Source organism: Caloenas nicobarica, chromosome 4 (genome assembly GCF_036013445.1).
Source record: "Caloenas nicobarica isolate bCalNic1 chromosome 4, bCalNic1.hap1, whole genome shotgun sequence".
In the NCBI taxonomy this organism is placed as follows: Eukaryota; Metazoa; Chordata; class Aves; order Columbiformes; family Columbidae; genus Caloenas; species Caloenas nicobarica.
In genome coordinates, this window is record NC_088248.1 from 65,172,050 (window position 1) to 65,189,845 (window position 17,796).

A 17,796-nucleotide genomic window follows, 5' to 3' on the forward strand; every position below is an offset into this window, starting at 1 on the left:
TATGCCTGCTATTAGGTGTTCTTTGCAGCTGTAAGCCTGTATTGAGAGGAACATCTGTTAATACCATTTACAGTAAAAATATTTCATCTGACAGTGTCTGATTTCTCTGTCTGACACATGGTTATTTTATTTTTCCTTACCTGGCCCAATGTTAACATTTCGCTTGCTTTGGGATGTGCAAATATAGAACATAAAATCCATCCTCCTGATGATTCTGATCTCTGAGTAACCTTTGGTGCTTCCGTCAAATAGCAGCCTACATCACTGTAGATCTGTAAGAGATAATCAGTCCCATGGTTATTAAATGGTGCAAGAGTAATTAGACATAAAGAGAACATAACTCATATTATCTGTGGATAGATATAAATCTGTTCTTTGCTTGTTTTTATGCCGATCTTGTGAGCAGATTAGCACTCAAACTCCTTTCAATAGATATTTGTTTCATACCTGGTATAATGAAAAGGTGATCTGACTTAATATGTGATGTTTTCCTTCCTTCATAGGCATTTCTCTGAGTGCCCTTCCCATGTATTTAAGTGAAATATCTCCTAAGGAAATCCGTGGTTCATTGGGTCAGGTCACAGCAATTTTCATCTGTATTGGTGTTTTTACTGGTCAAGTTTTGGGGCTGCCAGAAATATTTGGGCAAGTAAGTATTTAATAGATGTTTTCTGTGAAAGAACACAAGCATGCTTAAAAAGTGGTATGTTTTCATGTTTTGACTGAGTTCCTTACAAAAGTGGAAAACAAAAACATTGCTTTTTTTGTTTTGAAGCACTTCGAAAAGTGGTTTCTTCCATATCTTTTAAAAGCGTGTATGTGTGGCTGAGTTTGGTAGACGTTGCAAGCAGTTTTATCAGCTTGAGCAGCTTGTGTGTGTGCATATGCAGGTTTTCCCACGCCCCTCCTTTCTTGATGTACATTTACTTTTGCTGGTTTCCAGTTTCTTTGAGTATCATGGAAGTGCTTTAGAGTTTTTGCATATTTCATTTATAATTTTTCAAAGTGAGATAGAACTGAGAAAGGCTTAGAGTTTGTATGAAAACCTGAATATGAAGAATATTGCCCAGTATTTGTAATGCTGCTTGTAATTCAACCCTACTTTTAGACTAGGAGGTGAAATAACAGAGTTAATTTATTCCTGTATGGAAAGAGATTATCTGTTCTGATAAAAGAGGTTATCTTGCTGTCGTAGGCTGAGATTAACTTGGTGGCCACTGGATGTCGGCATTACTCTGAATAAATGAAGTCTAGGTCTATTCAGGCTGGCACTGGGAAATACTTTTCATCTGGAGATGAATCTTCAAAGCAGTGTGGAGGAATCAGCTGTGGCAATCCTCTCACAGTGAAACCTGAACTAAGAAACCCTTCTGACAGCCAAGCAAAAGTAGTAAACAGTTGATAAGTGAGGAGAGCTTGTCCTCTTGTGTCTATCCAAATTCAAGTACTTTGTAAATACATGGTAACCATCCTCCCTGACACTTTTTATTTTTGTCTGACCGGCTCTCCTATTCTGTCCCTCTATCCTTGGGCTCACTCTGTTCAGCTCTCCCAAAGGCAAATGGTTTGATTAAACTTACCCTTTATTGAAGGACAGAATACTACCCCTGCCCCCCCAAGCAACAGATTTTAGGCAAAAACTTAAAATGGCTTTCACTGACTGTCATTGTGGCTTCTACAGATGTCTCTTCTCTTGCTTTGAAAGCTGGTCTGTTACAAATGAGTGTATTAAATGTGAAGAGGCTCATTCAACTGCTTAGAATATATGTCAGCCCTTATGTAGTAAGGAGGTTTGGTTTTGTTTTTTTGAAACGTGTATATTTTAAAGGTGAGGTTTCTTGAAAATTATTATTTCCTTGTTAAGTTTTTCAGATATTTTGAATAGGAAATACTTTTTCCTTGGTTTCAACATACTCTTGCTCCTTTTTTTTTTTCTTCTTCCCTCCCTCCCAAGTGTTGTCACTCCCAAATTATGGAGATTGTGTTTCTGCTTTTACAACCTACTTTAGTATGTAGTTAGTTAATATTACACCATTAAAGATAGCCATTAATTTATGTAAGAAGAAATATACTTTATCTGTGGCATTAGTTATTTTCAAGATGGGTAACATCAGCATGTAGAAGTAGCAACGTTTTGGCTGGTGTGAATTAGCATATTTCTAGTAGAGATATTGGAGCCTGCTTGTATTTTCCAATTGAGTACATGGGTCTATTTTCTGTTCAATATATTAATAAAATTTAGCACTGAGGGGAAACCTCAGGCTGTTTGAAATATTATTCCCTAGTGCAGTCTTATCTTTCTTCGAAGGCTTTATCAACATTTCTGTTGGCTTCAGTCAAGCCAGAGTTTTCTTCCCTAACTTCCCGTGGTTCCCATTGAAATCAGTGGGAGTTTTGCGGCAGAACAGCAGTCGCTGCCAGAGGACATTCCTGCAGTGGGTATGTGTGATGAGGTCACTTCTGTTGAAGCTGGGAGGCAGCAAACATGGTGTCCTTATCCCAAGTTCTTTAGTCCTTGCAACACTTTCTCCTCTCCTCTTCCCAGAAAACACCTTGCTCAAATTTATCTCACTTTGTTTGATAAGTTCAAACGTAGGTTCAAGACATTTGCAGTCTGTTTTCTAGTTGTGGGCTTCTCGCTGATTTATGTCATGTTCATTAATGATGTAAGAGCTTCTTATCAAATCACTCCCATATTATTTTTTTTGGTCCCTTTTATTCTTTTGGAGAAAGCTACTTTGCATTTGAAGTGAGGCCAGTATTCCAGATCCACAGCCACCCTACTTTGGAGACAGCTGTGCATTCATGGTGTCTCATTGATTTCATCTGTAAGTGGAAAGCAAACTTTGCTTTCCTCAGAAGCCTGAGGTCATTTGTGTTAAGCCATTCTGTAACATGCCAATTTGTAGTATAATTCTACCTCTGTAAAATTCATAAATTGTTTAAAGCAAATAGACAGGGAAGTTTTGATCAGTAGGAGCTTGTTGCTAGCAATCACTGTTCTGCACAACTGCTTGCAACAGCATATGGACAAACACCTTTGTGGGGTCTGTCTAATGATGTCCAGCTTTTTAATGATTGTGCCTTAAAACCTCATGGGAGTATTTTTGTTGTTGTTGTTGTTGTTGCTCTGTGGTTGGTTGCTTGTTTCTATCAGAATTGGTTGTAAATAATACTAGTTACAAATACTTCTGTTATGGTTTCATAACAATTTCCCCCAGAGCTGTGTCATGTTTCTGTAACTTGTAAATTGAGCAAATATTGAAGAGGTTATTCGCCATAGTATCTAAGGAGTGATGGTTTTGAAGAAAGGAGGGACAAAGGTGGGCATCTTGCTGGAAGAGACTGGAACAGGAGCGGACATGGGGAGGGCTGCAGGCATGGCCAAGGGTCTGTCTTGTAAGAGGAGATGACAGCACCATTGCTTGTGTGGCCAAGTAAATAGAGGGGAGGGAGAGGAACTGACCAAACTGTGTTAACATGAGATCAAACTACTACAGAGGGGTAGAGTGGCTTAATCTCTAGGACAATATTACAACAAGAATAACTTTTTATAAATCCTCCATGAGTAGTTGCATGCTGAAATTCAGCACAGTGATTTTTCGAACAGACTCCCAGCTGAAGTAGCTTGAGCAGAAAGTTTAACTTTCAAATTGGAGCTCGATGTATATGAGGTGGTTGCTTTCAGTGGTTCTGTAGAAGTCTTTCCACAGAAAAGGAAAGTGTTTCTGTAGGCCGTGGGACATAGCATTACAAGCCTTTATTAACAACCTAATTGATCATTTCCTCTGTTATGGAACGCAACAGTGTTCCTTTAAATGTGGATGTGTGATAAAAATACCTCTGAAGCACTGAGTGTTACTTGAGGCGATTCGGAAAGTCCTGCTCTTTGTGTCAAGCAGGTTAAGCAGCCCCAAAGTGATTTTTCTGCGATCTTTTATTTATGAAGACCACTTTATGTGCTGGAGTCCTCCATTCCACCACCCTGACTGCTGAGACATCTGTGCTTGTTTTCATGTATCGATGTCTTGTTTTAGCCTTCTATAAGCCAGAGCCCTTAATTCTTTGGGAAGCCATGGCAACTGTAGATGACAACTTGGTGCTGGCCCACAGGAGTGCAGTCGTGTTATCTGCTGTAATGTGGGCACTGAGTCATTGCTACCGGCTATAAGATTATTTAATTTAGGGCATTTTTGGTTGTATAGCATGTGCAGCTTTCCATACATCTGACTGAAGGAAAAAAACAGATATTAAGATAAGGAAGAACTGTTTCAGACCTCTTACTTCTTCAGACACAGCCCTTCAGGTGTTTCCATTCTCTCTGTTTCTGTGATTCCGCAATTTAATCACCCAGCCCACTTTCCTGACAGATTGCACCCTGCAAAGCAGTGCACTGTCAACTTCAGTTTTGAAAGTTCAAATTTACACTTACTGTCTTAATATTGTCTGGCCTGATTCTGGCATATTCCGTGTATCTAAGGTATCTCTCTGTAAGTGACTCATCCAGTTCCTCCTGCATGTAGTGTCCTGGTCCATGTTACTACTTTGGGTTACTACTTTAGGTACTACTTGGTAATGTCCTGTCCTCTCTGTTGGAGATGCTCTTGAATCTTACACATTGGCATGGTAACACAAAGTGTGAATCAACCCATTTCCTCATATTTTTCTATGAGCTCTTTTGTTCTATATGTTTATCTTCCCCTTGAGCCATGATAGTGACTATAGTTAAATATATTTATCTTTCAAGATATGAGTGAGAATTTATTTCAGAATATAGAACCGAGAACTCTTGTGGTAGTAAGAGACAGAGGAGAACTTAACACGGGTGAACTCTTGTCACCGCATGAAGCATCTTGGAAATGAAAGCAGCTTGTGCCTCATGGGCGCATGCTCTTTACAGAATACAAAAAGGTGTTTGCAGCTTCTGTTAGAGTAGGACAAAAGCAACCACTAGTTTAGCATTTTCCAGAATCACTCTAATTCTCAAAATGTCCTGTTTGCGATGATTCAAAACATTTTGCTTCACCTCCCACTGCAGCCCCAGGAGGATGCAGGTCTCTGGAGTTGTGTGTGTCACATCTGCCAGTCCCACAGGGACATCTGAGGTACCCTAGGGCATCAGAACCATACTCTATGCTTATGTTTGAGGAACTGAATCTTATCTCTTTCAATTATTTTAGTGTACTGTTTGATATTTTATTGTTTGTGGAAATTAACCTGAGTCTACGTGCATAGCTGAAAGGAAGTTTTGTCAGAAACTTTGCATAGCTCCGATATACCTCTAATATTTCTTTCTAAAGAAGCTCAAGTATATATGGTGGCTGCTAATAATAATCCCATTTGAAAGCTCACCATTTCACATCAATTTTCACAGAAATTTTTACGTTTCTCAGAAGCAATGAAGACAAATTATGCCATTCAGGTATTCAGTAAAAAGCTGGTTACTACTCCAATAAAACATTGGACCAAAAAGCATCTTGGGAACTTCTAAAAGACACTTTAATTCTCCCTCCCTATATGTACAACATGATCTAACATGCAATTCAATGAGCAGAAGGTCATGGGATTTGGACACCAACCACTTTCAAGGCTGTTTTAAGTCCTGATCTAAAGGTGATTTACTCAGTAACAAAAATCTTCCAGTCACTTCTGTGAATTTTAGATTAGGATTGTACAGCCTTAAGTCTGGTAACTTCAGATACTGTTTGATACCTGAGAAGACACTGAGACTTGAGTGGTCTTGTTGTCAGAGCGGTATCTGTAGTAGTGACCTATAAAAATAAATACTCGTGTGGGTGCAGAAGAGAGTTGAAGTATATGTACTATCTGGGTTGCCTTTGTTTTAGATGAGAAGGCAAGCAATTCACAACTCCGTTATTAAAATATATTTTGACAGAAGTGGGTTGCAGGAATGGTCATGCAGTGAGAAAATTGTATCCAAAAGAGATGCAGCTGTTAGACAGGGAGGTTAGTGTCCTGCTCTGCAGCAGAGGAGGTGGCAGAGCGGGGTAAGAGGAAGGTAACTGTCCTGCACCTTAGGTGAGTAGCTGGTCTGAAGTCCAAGATACAGAAGAAATACTCATTTCTCAGCTGCCTCATGATCATCTCTGCTGTGCCCTACCCTTGCCTCAAGGAAGAAAAAGATAATGCAATAATGCAAAGAAATCAGTTCTATCTCAATGCTTTTTCTGTCCTTGGCCCCAAGCCTGTGAGGTTGTCCTTTACATTTAGGAGTGTTTTCTGTGACACAGTAACAGATTAAAAGAGAAATGCTTGACTTCTGCAGTCTTCTCGTCTCTGCACACCCAAGTGAGTCTACTCAGTTTGTTTTGAGCAGGGATTTGATTATTTTGTGGGGCAAATGGAATATTTCTGATACGAAGTTTTTGTGTCAATTCTCTACTAAAGAGGATAAGATACAATTGCTTGAACAGAAGTATATAGTATCATTTTGATGCTCTAGGGTACCTTGGTTGTCTCTGTAGGACTGACAGATGTGACACACAAAGTCCCAGAGACCCATATACTCCTGGGCCTGCAGTGAGAGGCAAGGCAAGATACTTCAGGACATTTAGAAATTATACTGGATGTAATTCTTTTTGGCTGTGTGCTTGTGATTATATTTTGCCAGTTTTAAATGTGCTCCTGCTTCTTTATAGGAATATGAAAAAGAAGAGACTGCCAAATCACTAGTTCCTGGACTTCTTTAGTATCTTGCATTGGATGCATTAGGCTTTTGTCTCTTTGTTCACCACATATAAAAAGGGTAAAATATGGTGCTTTACATGAGAGAGGCTCTATACAAAAAACCTAATTACTGTTTGTGAGGCATTCAGTGCTGTAGTAAACATATCATAACTTCACACCCCTAAGGAATTAATTCCAGAATTCATATTTAAAGGAGTTTGGGATAGTGACAGGTAAAAAGACCCAGTCACTGAGAGATCACAGTTCATCCTGTGCACTGAATGAGAAAAAGGGTGAGTATTTTGATCCTCTGGCCAGTGCTCTGTGTCACCCTGTGTGCAGGCGGCTTCCTAGGAGGTGTTTGGGTGCAGGAATTTCCCCTGTGGCTCTGGAAGGGGCAGGAGGCAGAGATGTGGGAAACACGCCCTGGGGCAGCTGGGGTCAGGGATGCTCAGCTGAACGTGGGGGTCACCACAGCAGAGAAAAGCAAACTCAGGGCAGAGAGCAAACAAGGAGCCTGACCACGGTGTACTGGTTGATACTCAGTTGGGAATGGGACACTGGGATGCATCTCCAGATTATGCTTTGTAAACAAAGAAAATTATTTAGAGAGAGAGTAAAGCCCATGGCAGCCATGTATTTCCTTACTCAGTTTTTTTGATCCTGTCGTTCATCTCGTACTGGAATAGTTAATTGGCCTCAGTAGATCTTTCCAAAAATGAGTGCCTATGTACAGGACAGTACAGCACTTCTCCCTACCTCTCTGTATGACCCTGTCAACGATTCAGTTCTCCCTTTTAAATTTGTTATAGATATGGATATTCTTAGCCTTTTGTGTGTTGAAAGTGTCTTCAAATTTTATGAAAATCTTACTAATTAGTGAAAATATTACATGTAACCATGCTTAAGTAAGTCATTGAACTTAATACGGACCAATAGTTCAGCTGTCAGCACTGCCTGTTGACATTTCTCCATGCCAGTTTCTTTTCCACTTTATAATTGTTAAAGTAAGTTCCATTTTCTGCATTTTAGCTGATTATTTGCTGACATGGTAACATTTGCTTTACTATATTCCAGTAGAACTTGGTCTTGTCTAATTTAGAGTTGGTAAATCCATGTCGTGCTTTATCCATGTCTTCCTTCCCCCTCCCCACCTTGTGTTTTTGCAGCTTTGCACTTTATTACATCAACCTTTGAATGAGTCTGTAGTTGTCAAAATCACTCTACTGTTTAACTGTCTTTTGTCAATAGATCAAGGTTGGGTTTTTCATGCTCCAGCCTAAGCAAATATCCATAATGTGACAGTTTAAAATTAAAATCTTACCATCTTGACATGTTATTTGTACTGATTCTGAGCAGGTGATGAGTCAGGTCCCCTGTAATTAAAATATTTAATGCTCTTTTAAGTTTTTCCTGAGATAAAATGGGATGTGGTTGCTTTCATTTCTCTCAGTAGTGCCTGTGTGCTTCTCCTTACTGATGACAGCTGAGGTAAAGTGCTGATGTGTCTTCTAAGTCAAGCCTACGCTGTTTTCTGCCTTTACCTTGTTATGGCTTCTGGGCATTGTCCCAGTTTGTATCCTGTCCTATTCCTTCCTAAAGAGGCTGAGGAACCCCTCTCTTCTCTATATCCTTTCCTTCTCTTCGTAGGGTCTAATGCAGCTTGATTTTCAGCAATTTGTATTTTATACTTTCAGACCAACAAATGTAGCTTTTTTTTTTTTAATGGACGTTTTAAACTAATTTTAGTCCTTGTGTTTCTTTTCTGTAGTGGCATGAAGAATTTGAACATGGATAATGTAAATGAAGAGAAAAGCAAATAGAACACTTATTCTATAGCATTGAATAGATATCATCTGAAACCTTTTGAAATGAATGGAGACGTTGCCATTGATTTCAATGACTTACTGATCCACTCATGCCAGGAACGGCAAGTGGGAGCGTATTTGTGATTTATTTACCTTGAAGTTTTAAAAGTTAGCGTAATAAAAAGTGAACCAGAAATCTTTCATAGAGGAAGCTCGGTGTCTTATGCAGTGAAAATAGAGGGCTTTTTATTATACTGTCAAGGTCTGTTTTTTATTGTGAAGAGTAAGTTCAGAAGTTCAGTCTGGTTCAGAGCTGTTTCAAAATAACACTTTCAGAAGAGTTATTTGAGAGAAATGTGACCAACTGAAAAACAATATGCTATGGGAGGCTTTAAAAGGGGTGAAAGCTTATTCTAAGTATGGCTCCATGGACTGGCAGAACGTTAATAACAACAATATACAGAAGTGACTTTTTTTTTTCCTTGAAAAGCTGTCTTTGGCATTGTGGAAAATACCTACAGGAAATACAATGTGCTGATCAAGAGTATAAGATTTTTATCTAGAAGTGTTGTAAAAAGTTCTAACATCCTAATGTCCTATAAACTTTTTAATATGGTACACAGCAAGCGTATTTATATTATGGGATATAATGATAGAGATTAAATAAAACAATGGATTTTTTAATTGACTTTGTGTGAAAGAAATGTCTGCTTCCATAGAATAAAACTGATCAGCTATACCACCTGTTTTCTTAAGTTATTCTTTAAAAGCAGGTGCCTATTTTGTTCATGTGATTTATTAATTTTTCTAAAAGTCTTAATCTATGTTTAATTTTCTAATTTTTAAAATAAGACCGAAGCTCATTTTTTGCAGATTTTTAACCACTCTTGATTGTCCTATGTTAGGTAAAGTTCTCTACTGCATTAAAAAAAAAAAATCAAAATTAAGAAATAGGATATAGAAGTCTTCATGGTAATTGAGGCTTTTAGTAAGACTCATAATCTTGAGTTTTGAATTGGTTGAAAAGTCGCTTTTTCAAGTTGTTTTCCCATCCCAGGAGATTTAGAAAAGAACAAACAAACAAAACCAACCAAATAAAACACAAACAAGCAACCAAGCAAAAAACCCTGTCACTTAAAGGGCACATGCCTGAGAGTTATTAAGTTATCTCAGGCTCCAGTTCGGGTTCTGGGCTGGGATTATGTCACGTACTGTGCAGTATGTTGTGCTTTAGCAGTTCCATTGCTGAAGTGGGAGAATGTGAAATACAAACTATCGGCAGGAAGTAGTTTGGGTGCTTTTGACCTTTGATTTGACTGTGTAAAATGATGTTGAAGTGAAATTTATCCAGCTCTGTTTAGGGAAATGTGGGCTCTGAATGGGTGGATTCATTCTGATGGAGGGACAGGATCCAATCCCCCAGTTTCTCTTGGAGCCCCGTCAGCCGGGACGCAGCACAAGCTGCCTTTGATCTAGCCAAGCTTTTGAAAATGTGCTAGATGTGATGCCTGAACAGCAGGCCTACTGAAGTCTCAGCAGGCTTTTCAATTAAGAACCAAGTCTCAAATTAGAAAACATTGAATTAAATAGATGAATGCTGAACTTGGAGAAAACTACTAAAAAATTTCATCTTGGCATTCAGTTGGAACAGAAGGCATCTTAAGAACAGGGACAGAGTAAGGGCCATTTTGCAGGGGAAAATAATCCTGCTGACACCTTTCTCCCTCAGCTACTTGAAAGTGTCCTGTATAGAGAGTAAGCCCAGAGAGCAAGATGAACTCTCCATACTGCCTTTCCCAGCCTTTTCCTGAAAGACCTTTGCTCAGGTCACCCTCTGTAGCTGGTTTTAAATAATGAATGTTTGAGGATGTTGACAACTTTGTTTCAGTTGATTTTAAAGAAAATTACCAGTCAAGTTGTATCTTGTCAAAGTCAAGTTGAAATCTGCTAGTAGTTGAAGAGATTCCTATAAATTGCGTTGGATAGTGCAGCACCTTGTGCTCTTCACCTGTGCCACAATTGGGCTCTGGCAGGTTAAAACTGCCTGACTTCTGTATAGGGGACTTATCAGAGAGGAGTCATCTGTGCTTTGCATTGGTGGAGATACTGCAGGTGGCTCTCATGTTGCACGTCCATGCTGGAGACTTCCAGCAGATTACTTGCAATGCAATAGAAAAAGTACTTTCTGTTTCATGGACTTGGGAACAAGACGGTCAGTGTTTCATTTGAACATCTGAGCTTGGTTAGCTAATTCAGAGTGGGAAACAGTGTAATGTATTATTCTTAGTTACGCTGCCACAGAACCAAAGGGTGTCTTTAAGGTCCTGTGATTCACTGAGAGAGTGGTCGGTCACTGGAACAGTTTCCCCAGTGGTCACAGCACCAATCCTGTCAGAGCTGCACGATGCTCTTACTCATATGGTTTAGGTTCAGGTACTCCTGCAAGGAGCAGGGTGTTGGACTTGATGATCCTAATGGGTCCCTTCTGACTTGAGATATTCTATAATTTTGGGCAGGAGGATAGGTGAAACACCTTTTTTATACTTAAATTAGCATGGAAACCAGATTAAGTGGTGAAATCAATGGTTGCAAGGGAAAACATTCATAATCTCCCTCTGGTTAGCCAGATGTCTTGTATGTTGTTAAATTGTATCGCTGTCTTAAATTGTGTTGAACTGTATATGTCCCCTGTTCTCAATGGAAATGAAAACTGCATGACTGTGTGTTGTAGAAGAGGCTTTTGGTGAGACCTCAGCCCGAGTTGGTTCATTCCCAGCAGCTGTGAAATGCTGAATGGTCACTGCCTGCATTGCACCAAGAACCACAAAACCGTGCTGAACTCTAGATTAGCTGAAGAGTTATCAGGATTTTACCCATACTATGACAACTAGAGGATTGAGCCAAATGGAGTTTTTTGTTGTTGTTTCTTTGAGATCAGTTAGATTAGGCTAAGAGACAACATGCTGGTATAGGTAACTATATGAAAATAGTGTTGTACTGTTGCTTAAAACTAACGAGTGATACTATTGTGAGTGGGGATGACTTGTAGAATATATACTTGAGTATATATCACATTTTTACATGTATAGTTGTTGACACTGAAGGAAAGGAAAAACATGTTAAATATTGTTGTTTTCCAGCTTCCCTGCCTCTCTCTTTCCATGCTCAGTCAGTTGGTGGCTTGTGTTGTCTTCCTGGGCCCTTGAACAAGGTGATCTGAGAGGGAAGTGTTCAGTCTCCTTACTAAGCTCAGGCAGAAGACATCACTCTGCTCACTGACGCAACACATTGAACAATGAAAAGCTACAGCAATTTCCATCAAAGCTATTTTTCTTCCAAGTATCTATGAGAGAATATTACTGACTTATGTTTGCATTACTTTGCAGGAATCTCGATGGCCTTTCTTGTTTGGAGCGATCATTGTTCCTTCATTGATACAAGTCGTGATTCTGCCTTTTCTTCCTGAAAGTCCTCGTTACCTCCTACTTGAAAAACATAACACGAGCAAGGCAGAAAAAGGTATGGTGTGTTACTTTCTTGCAACAAAGGATGTGTATTGTAGGGATGCAGGCTGGAAGTAATTGTGGTATCACAGTAAAACCAGAATATTCCAGTAGGATAGATTCTCTTTGCAATTATTTTTCTTTAATATTTTTTGTCTATGTGTAAATATAACTTTTGCTTTGATTTTTTTTTTAAAAATAAATTAAATTCTCCAAGTAAGTAACCTGTATAGCATTATTCATGGTAATACAAACCCGACCAAATCATTCTGCTGTTGTGCGTCAGCCACTATCCACAGGGTTCATTTGAGAGGGAAAGGTGGTTTCAATCTTCATTACTCTCCCTTATCTACAGTCTTTGCAGTTTGGTTAACAAAAACACTGATTCCGTTGCTGGGTTTTGTTCAGTAGTCACTGTGTTTGACCATGTGTTTCTGTAACTCAATAACCTTTGTATATCCAATAAAAGCACCATACACTTATTTAACTGAAATTTTTCAGTGCTTCCATATTGCTTGCTGCAGTTTCACAGACACAGACCAGAATAATTTGTTCTTACTTTAGGTTGTATGTATAAAATAATTTGCTTGTGTGATGATAACTGCTGTACTATGGTCAGTTTTAAGTTCCAATATATCATCACGTTATGGCTGAGAGAATGTTGAAAATTTGTTTTTACTTATTATAGGGACATGCTAAAAATAGAAGTGTACAAAGATGGTAAGAGTCTGATTATAATACCAAAATGTTTGCAGAACATAACTGCTTTAAAAATTATTCCTGAAAACTTTATTTGAATATAACCCTTAATGTTTTTAGTCACTAACTAGTTGCTTACAAAATTACTTGCAAAGTGTGAATCAGTCACTGAAACTTAAATTTGATAATCTTTTAGCATTAAATTAATGCAACTTACTCTGTCTTGTTTCTTCTACTGTGAAATGAAAAACGGTCCTTTTTTATTCTGATCAGTACCCTGAAATAGAAATGGCACATTAATGAAGAGACTCTCATGTTGTCTCAGTTTAATGTTGGAGTCAAGTGTTTAAAGCTCCAGCAGAGTGTTTAAAAAAAAAAAAAAAAAAAAAACGGAAATAAGCTTTGGGGAGAGTACTGAGTACTTCAGCTTTACAGAATCAGCAGAGATTTGGTGAGGTAGAGAATAGCTTTTCCAGGGACAGCAAAGGACAGCTTGCCAGCTGCGGTCTGAGCACCTTGGGGCTGGCCCTTGGGTAGGAACTTCTGCAGCACCACGGCTGGGCTGGGGAGAAACACCTTTGGGTGCCAAGTTTAAACTGGCTCATTTCTACCTGAGAAAATTGTAAATGTATTTCTGGAGCTACGGCTGGCAAAAAGTCTGTATCTGCAATGCTATCGTGTAATGTCGCACTTGTTGTAGGGATCTCTTGGAGATACTGCCACAGAACCTGGAAACTTCCCTACTGACAGTGAAGCTGGGCCTCACATAGGTAGAATTTCAAAATTGTAAAAAATTGGCGGTAAAATAACACCACCTGCCTTGAAATTCACACTTTCAATTACTGTTGCTGGTAATGGGCCAGCTGCAGTCTGGGATGCTTTAGTGTACATGTTCTGAAATGATTTGAAAGCTGATCTAGAAGCATTAGAGTTGGATTTTGTAGTAGAAGACATCAGGAGAGCAAAGTTACACCTTATTTGATAATTGAATGGAAATGACCTGTAGCAACTGGCTTGCTGATTACAAGAAAGTAGCTTTCATAAACCACCCTAAAGACTATTAATTTAGACACTCTGAGAAAAAAAGAAGAGGCCGAAATAAAAAACTTCTTAAAGTAACTGCTTGTCAATAGAAGCGTTTGGACTTGATTAATTCTAAAATAAAAAATTAATACTGAGATACATTGTAGTACACAGGGACTGATGTTTCTAGACGGAGATTTGCAAAGGACTGTAGGGCAGTGAGGTGTAAACATCCCCTGAATTTCCCTCTCAGTCCTTGCCTTTCAAGCACCCCTGCTTCCAGAATTGGCCACCCTGTTGCACAAAGTAGCCTGTAGGATATCAGCTGCAAAATAGGTAAGGATGGTTTTTAAACATCATTTTGGAGTTAATGATCCATAAAATCTACCTGTAAGGCAGCATATCACATCATCTTGTACTTGTGTGCTCTAAAGTATCTACATGCCTTATTATGAAGCATGTTAGGAACACAAGTTATTTTCTTACCATTGCACGTGCTTTGTAATCCCCCCTCGCCTAATGTAGATTTGCAAGTGATAGTATCTTTGGATCTCTGTTGAGCATGGGGACAGGTGGGGAAGGAGCTTGGCTGATCCATGCAAGGACTGGACAGAGGACACCAGTGATGTTAGCCCAGTGCGGGGGGTTTGGAACCCTTTTCCCCACCCCAGAGCACTTGGAGAAATCCAGCTTAGGCATGAGTCAAGCCTCGGATATCTGGAGTAATGCAAGGGAATAATGAACGCGAGTAGAGGGGAATTCACAAAATAGGAGGGTGAATAACTGTGAATCAATAATCAAGAAAAATCATCTGGATGTTAGCATTATCTACAAAAATGGAGGAGGAAAAGTCTGAGAGACCTTCTCTGGGAGACCAGAGGGGTTTGTGGGTTATTAAAAAAACCTACTGCTTGTAAGCCATATAATGACAATGTGGTATTCTCCATTTTAATGACGACTATGGTAATGCTTTTAAATTATTTGCCTCTTAGGTTAAATCTGCATATTAATATCAGAAATGTCCAAGTCCGTCTTCTGACTAAATCCTTTTTCTTTCCCCCAACGGATCAAGGCTATTCATGCAAATATACATTTCACAGTGGATTATATCTTGTTGGAGAAATATAAAATCGTTATTTGTAAAACGTCTGCTGTATTTAAAGCAGATGACTACATTAGTCTTTATAAAATACTCTAAAATGTACATGCATGTCAAAGCTTCTAAAATGGAGATGACAACATTAATCTTCTTAATTGTTTTAGAGCAATAAAAATCTGGTTGGGATAATGTAGGTCACTGAGTTTCCACAAAGTTCTGCTTCTGCTTTCATCCCCTCCTTTTCTTCTGTCCTCAGGAGAAAACCGGACTCTAACTACCGAAATACTAGCGGCCTCATTCTCTTTTTGGCAGAGGTGTAAAACAGCATGATGCCTTTAAATGGCAAGTAAGAGACTGAAAGAGGGAGAAGGACCAAAATGTGTTGTGTAAGTGATGAAAAAAGAGAAGGGATGATGTTAGAGCTGGCAGGCCTCTTGTGCAAATGTAAACCACACCACCACAAGAACAGCTACTCCACGAGCACAGGAGTAGTGAGGCCTCAGATGAGTGATGTCTCCTGAGCTCCACTAATGGGGTTCTGCCTGGTCCCCTGCTTTCCCCTTTCTCACAGTGCAAATGGTGCACGCTGGTGCACCGATGTGTGGCTGATTAGCCTTTGGGACACCGTGGCTGATGTGCTGTTGTCTGCTGCCAAAAGCAAGTCTAGCAGCCGAGCTCTGCTTCTCCTCCTGGAGGTCACCATCCTGTCTCTGACTCCCTGAGACCAACAGGAGCTGAACTTTCTCCCATATTCCTGTCTTGCTGCTGAATACAGGAGAACTGATTTATGTGTTGTGAGGTGAGAACAATGGACTGGACCAGCAGCACAGTCTGTAAACCTGCTTTGCTCAGATGCTAAAAGTCTGGCCATGGGGAGAGGGAGGAACCATCCCAGCTCCCCTTGCAGGTCCTGTAACTAACATTCTTCTCTTTTGGTAAGAAAAGAAGGGAGAAAAATGCCTGGCATTTAACTGGTATAATCCTTCTTCATAATGCTCCCCAGACAGTAGAGAAGAAATGGGTATTCAAGTGGCTGAAGAAAAGGACTTTGGAAGGAGATTGTTATTCAGTTACTGGAGAGCAGTGGGAGTGAAGAGTAACAGGGATAGAAATAGGAAGAAAAACTTGCTGCTATAAGTACATCAGGCGATTTACCATCCAAGTTCTAGAATGGTAAGACAGGAATTTGACATTAGTTGTCAATTAGTTGCATGCTAAGTGGACCACTGATCTATGCCTGTGGCCATGATGCAATATAAATAAAAACAGTAGTAGTGTAATAAAACAGACCATTTTTATTACTAACTACATGAGTTATAAACACTCTCAGTTGGAGAGTCGAGGAGTCTCTCTTGAAGAATGCTGTTACAAGGAGGAAACCTGAGTTTTCAATGCAGCTGCAGTAGCTTGTCATGTAAATCAATACTGGAATTCAGCTGGCATCCCAGCTTGCCAGAGAACAAGAATATTGTTATCTCTTAAAGGTCAAATAACTTAGATATAATGTCACAGTAACATCTGTTGGTGACGAACAAAATCTGTTCATCTAGTATGTTCAGTCATACATTAAAACTCCCATGGTTATGAAAGAAGCGCTGCATCAGGTGTGACAAGAAGTGTAGATTTAAATACTTAGGAAGATGGATTAGAGTAGGTACCTTTTGATGTGGTAAAAGAGCGAGGCTGTTCCTGATGTTAAAAAAGCAGGTAGCTAATTTTTTATGAAGCCCCTCATGGGGTCCACATCAAAAGGAGAGAGATTAAAGCCGAAGTCATATAGCAGGAACAAATTGCTGCAAATCCAGTGATTTAATTGAAGTTTTTATGACTGACAACAAGAACATACATGATTTATTTTTGCTTATCTCTGCTTTTATATGTCTCTAAACATTATAAACCATGCTTATGGGAAAGGAAGAGACAGCCATGACTGCTATTCTTCCAGCTTATGATAGAGACTCCATCTCAGATAGTTGCTGACTGCCAAAAGCTGGAGTGATTGTGATGTGTCTGTTTTATTTTTAAGCTTTTCTTAAACCTCTCGTCTTTTACAAAGGATACTTGGTCCATTGAACCTTTGATACAACTCGGTTTACCAATTCTTGTGTTATTTTAGGGTGGCATGTGGATGTTTTGTTTTGCCTGTACTTCTTGACTAGTTTCAAAATAACCTGAACAGGCCTATTTTGTATTTAATATCTGTGAAACCAGAGATAAGAACAGCTAAAGATGTAATCCCAAACTCACAGAAGATGATAACTCACAGAAGATCTGCATGTTGTTTTACTTAAAAGAATGAGGTGACACATGAGAAAAGCCTAAAGCCTTTTGCTTGCCATTATATTTACTAAATTGGAATTGCAAATTTGAGATTTATTCTTAAATTCTGCTATGTTACATGCTAGTAGATAATTAACATTTTGCTAGATTTGAATAGCTATTTAAATCTCTTCTATTAATAGCAAGGTACATTTAAATTATTCTTTGGGCTATTCAGTACTCTAATAGAATTAGTGGTATACAAAAATAACTTTTTTCATTTTGTGAAGTATTTTTTTATTGGCACGAAGTTGCTACAGGGAAATTATTACAGATCCCATTCAAAAGCATTGAAGTTGGATGAACTTTTTGCAAGTGCAGAGGCAAACAGTGAAGCACCCCGTATGTCTGCTGCCAACCAGAACAGCAGCCAGCATTAACAGGAGATGCTTGACTGCATCTGTACAGCCCAGTTTTCTGCCTCCCACAGTGGCCAAAGAAGATGCTGTTGAAGCAGAGCTTACACAAAGCTTTGTGTTAAAGACACTGGGTTTAATATACTTAAACATCAGTGAAGTGAAAGTGAATGTCTCTGTGGGAAACAGATGACAATAATACTCACGCATCTTAATTTTTTTTTCTTTTTTAAAGGCGTAAGCCCTATTGCCCAAACCACTACCTGTGACCACTTCTCTCTTTTCCTGCCTCCTCTTGCCCA

General features: G+C 39.1%; 1 protein-coding gene across 2 annotated transcripts in view; it reads left to right on the top strand.

The window, feature by feature from the left end:
* SLC2A9 (solute carrier family 2 member 9) overlaps positions 1–17,796 on the top strand; it is a 98,991-nt gene that overhangs the window by 15,453 nt on the left and 65,742 nt on the right. For both annotated transcript variants that reach the window (XR_010606129.1, XM_065634037.1), the window contains exons 5-6: positions 504–649; positions 11,882–12,014. Coding sequence is in view for 1 of the 2 variants with exons in the window: in XM_065634037.1 (XP_065490109.1) it covers positions 504–649; positions 11,882–12,014 (279 nt within the window). In the remaining variant the exon portion in view is untranslated. The remainder of the gene's footprint in view (positions 1–503; positions 650–11,881; positions 12,015–17,796) is intronic.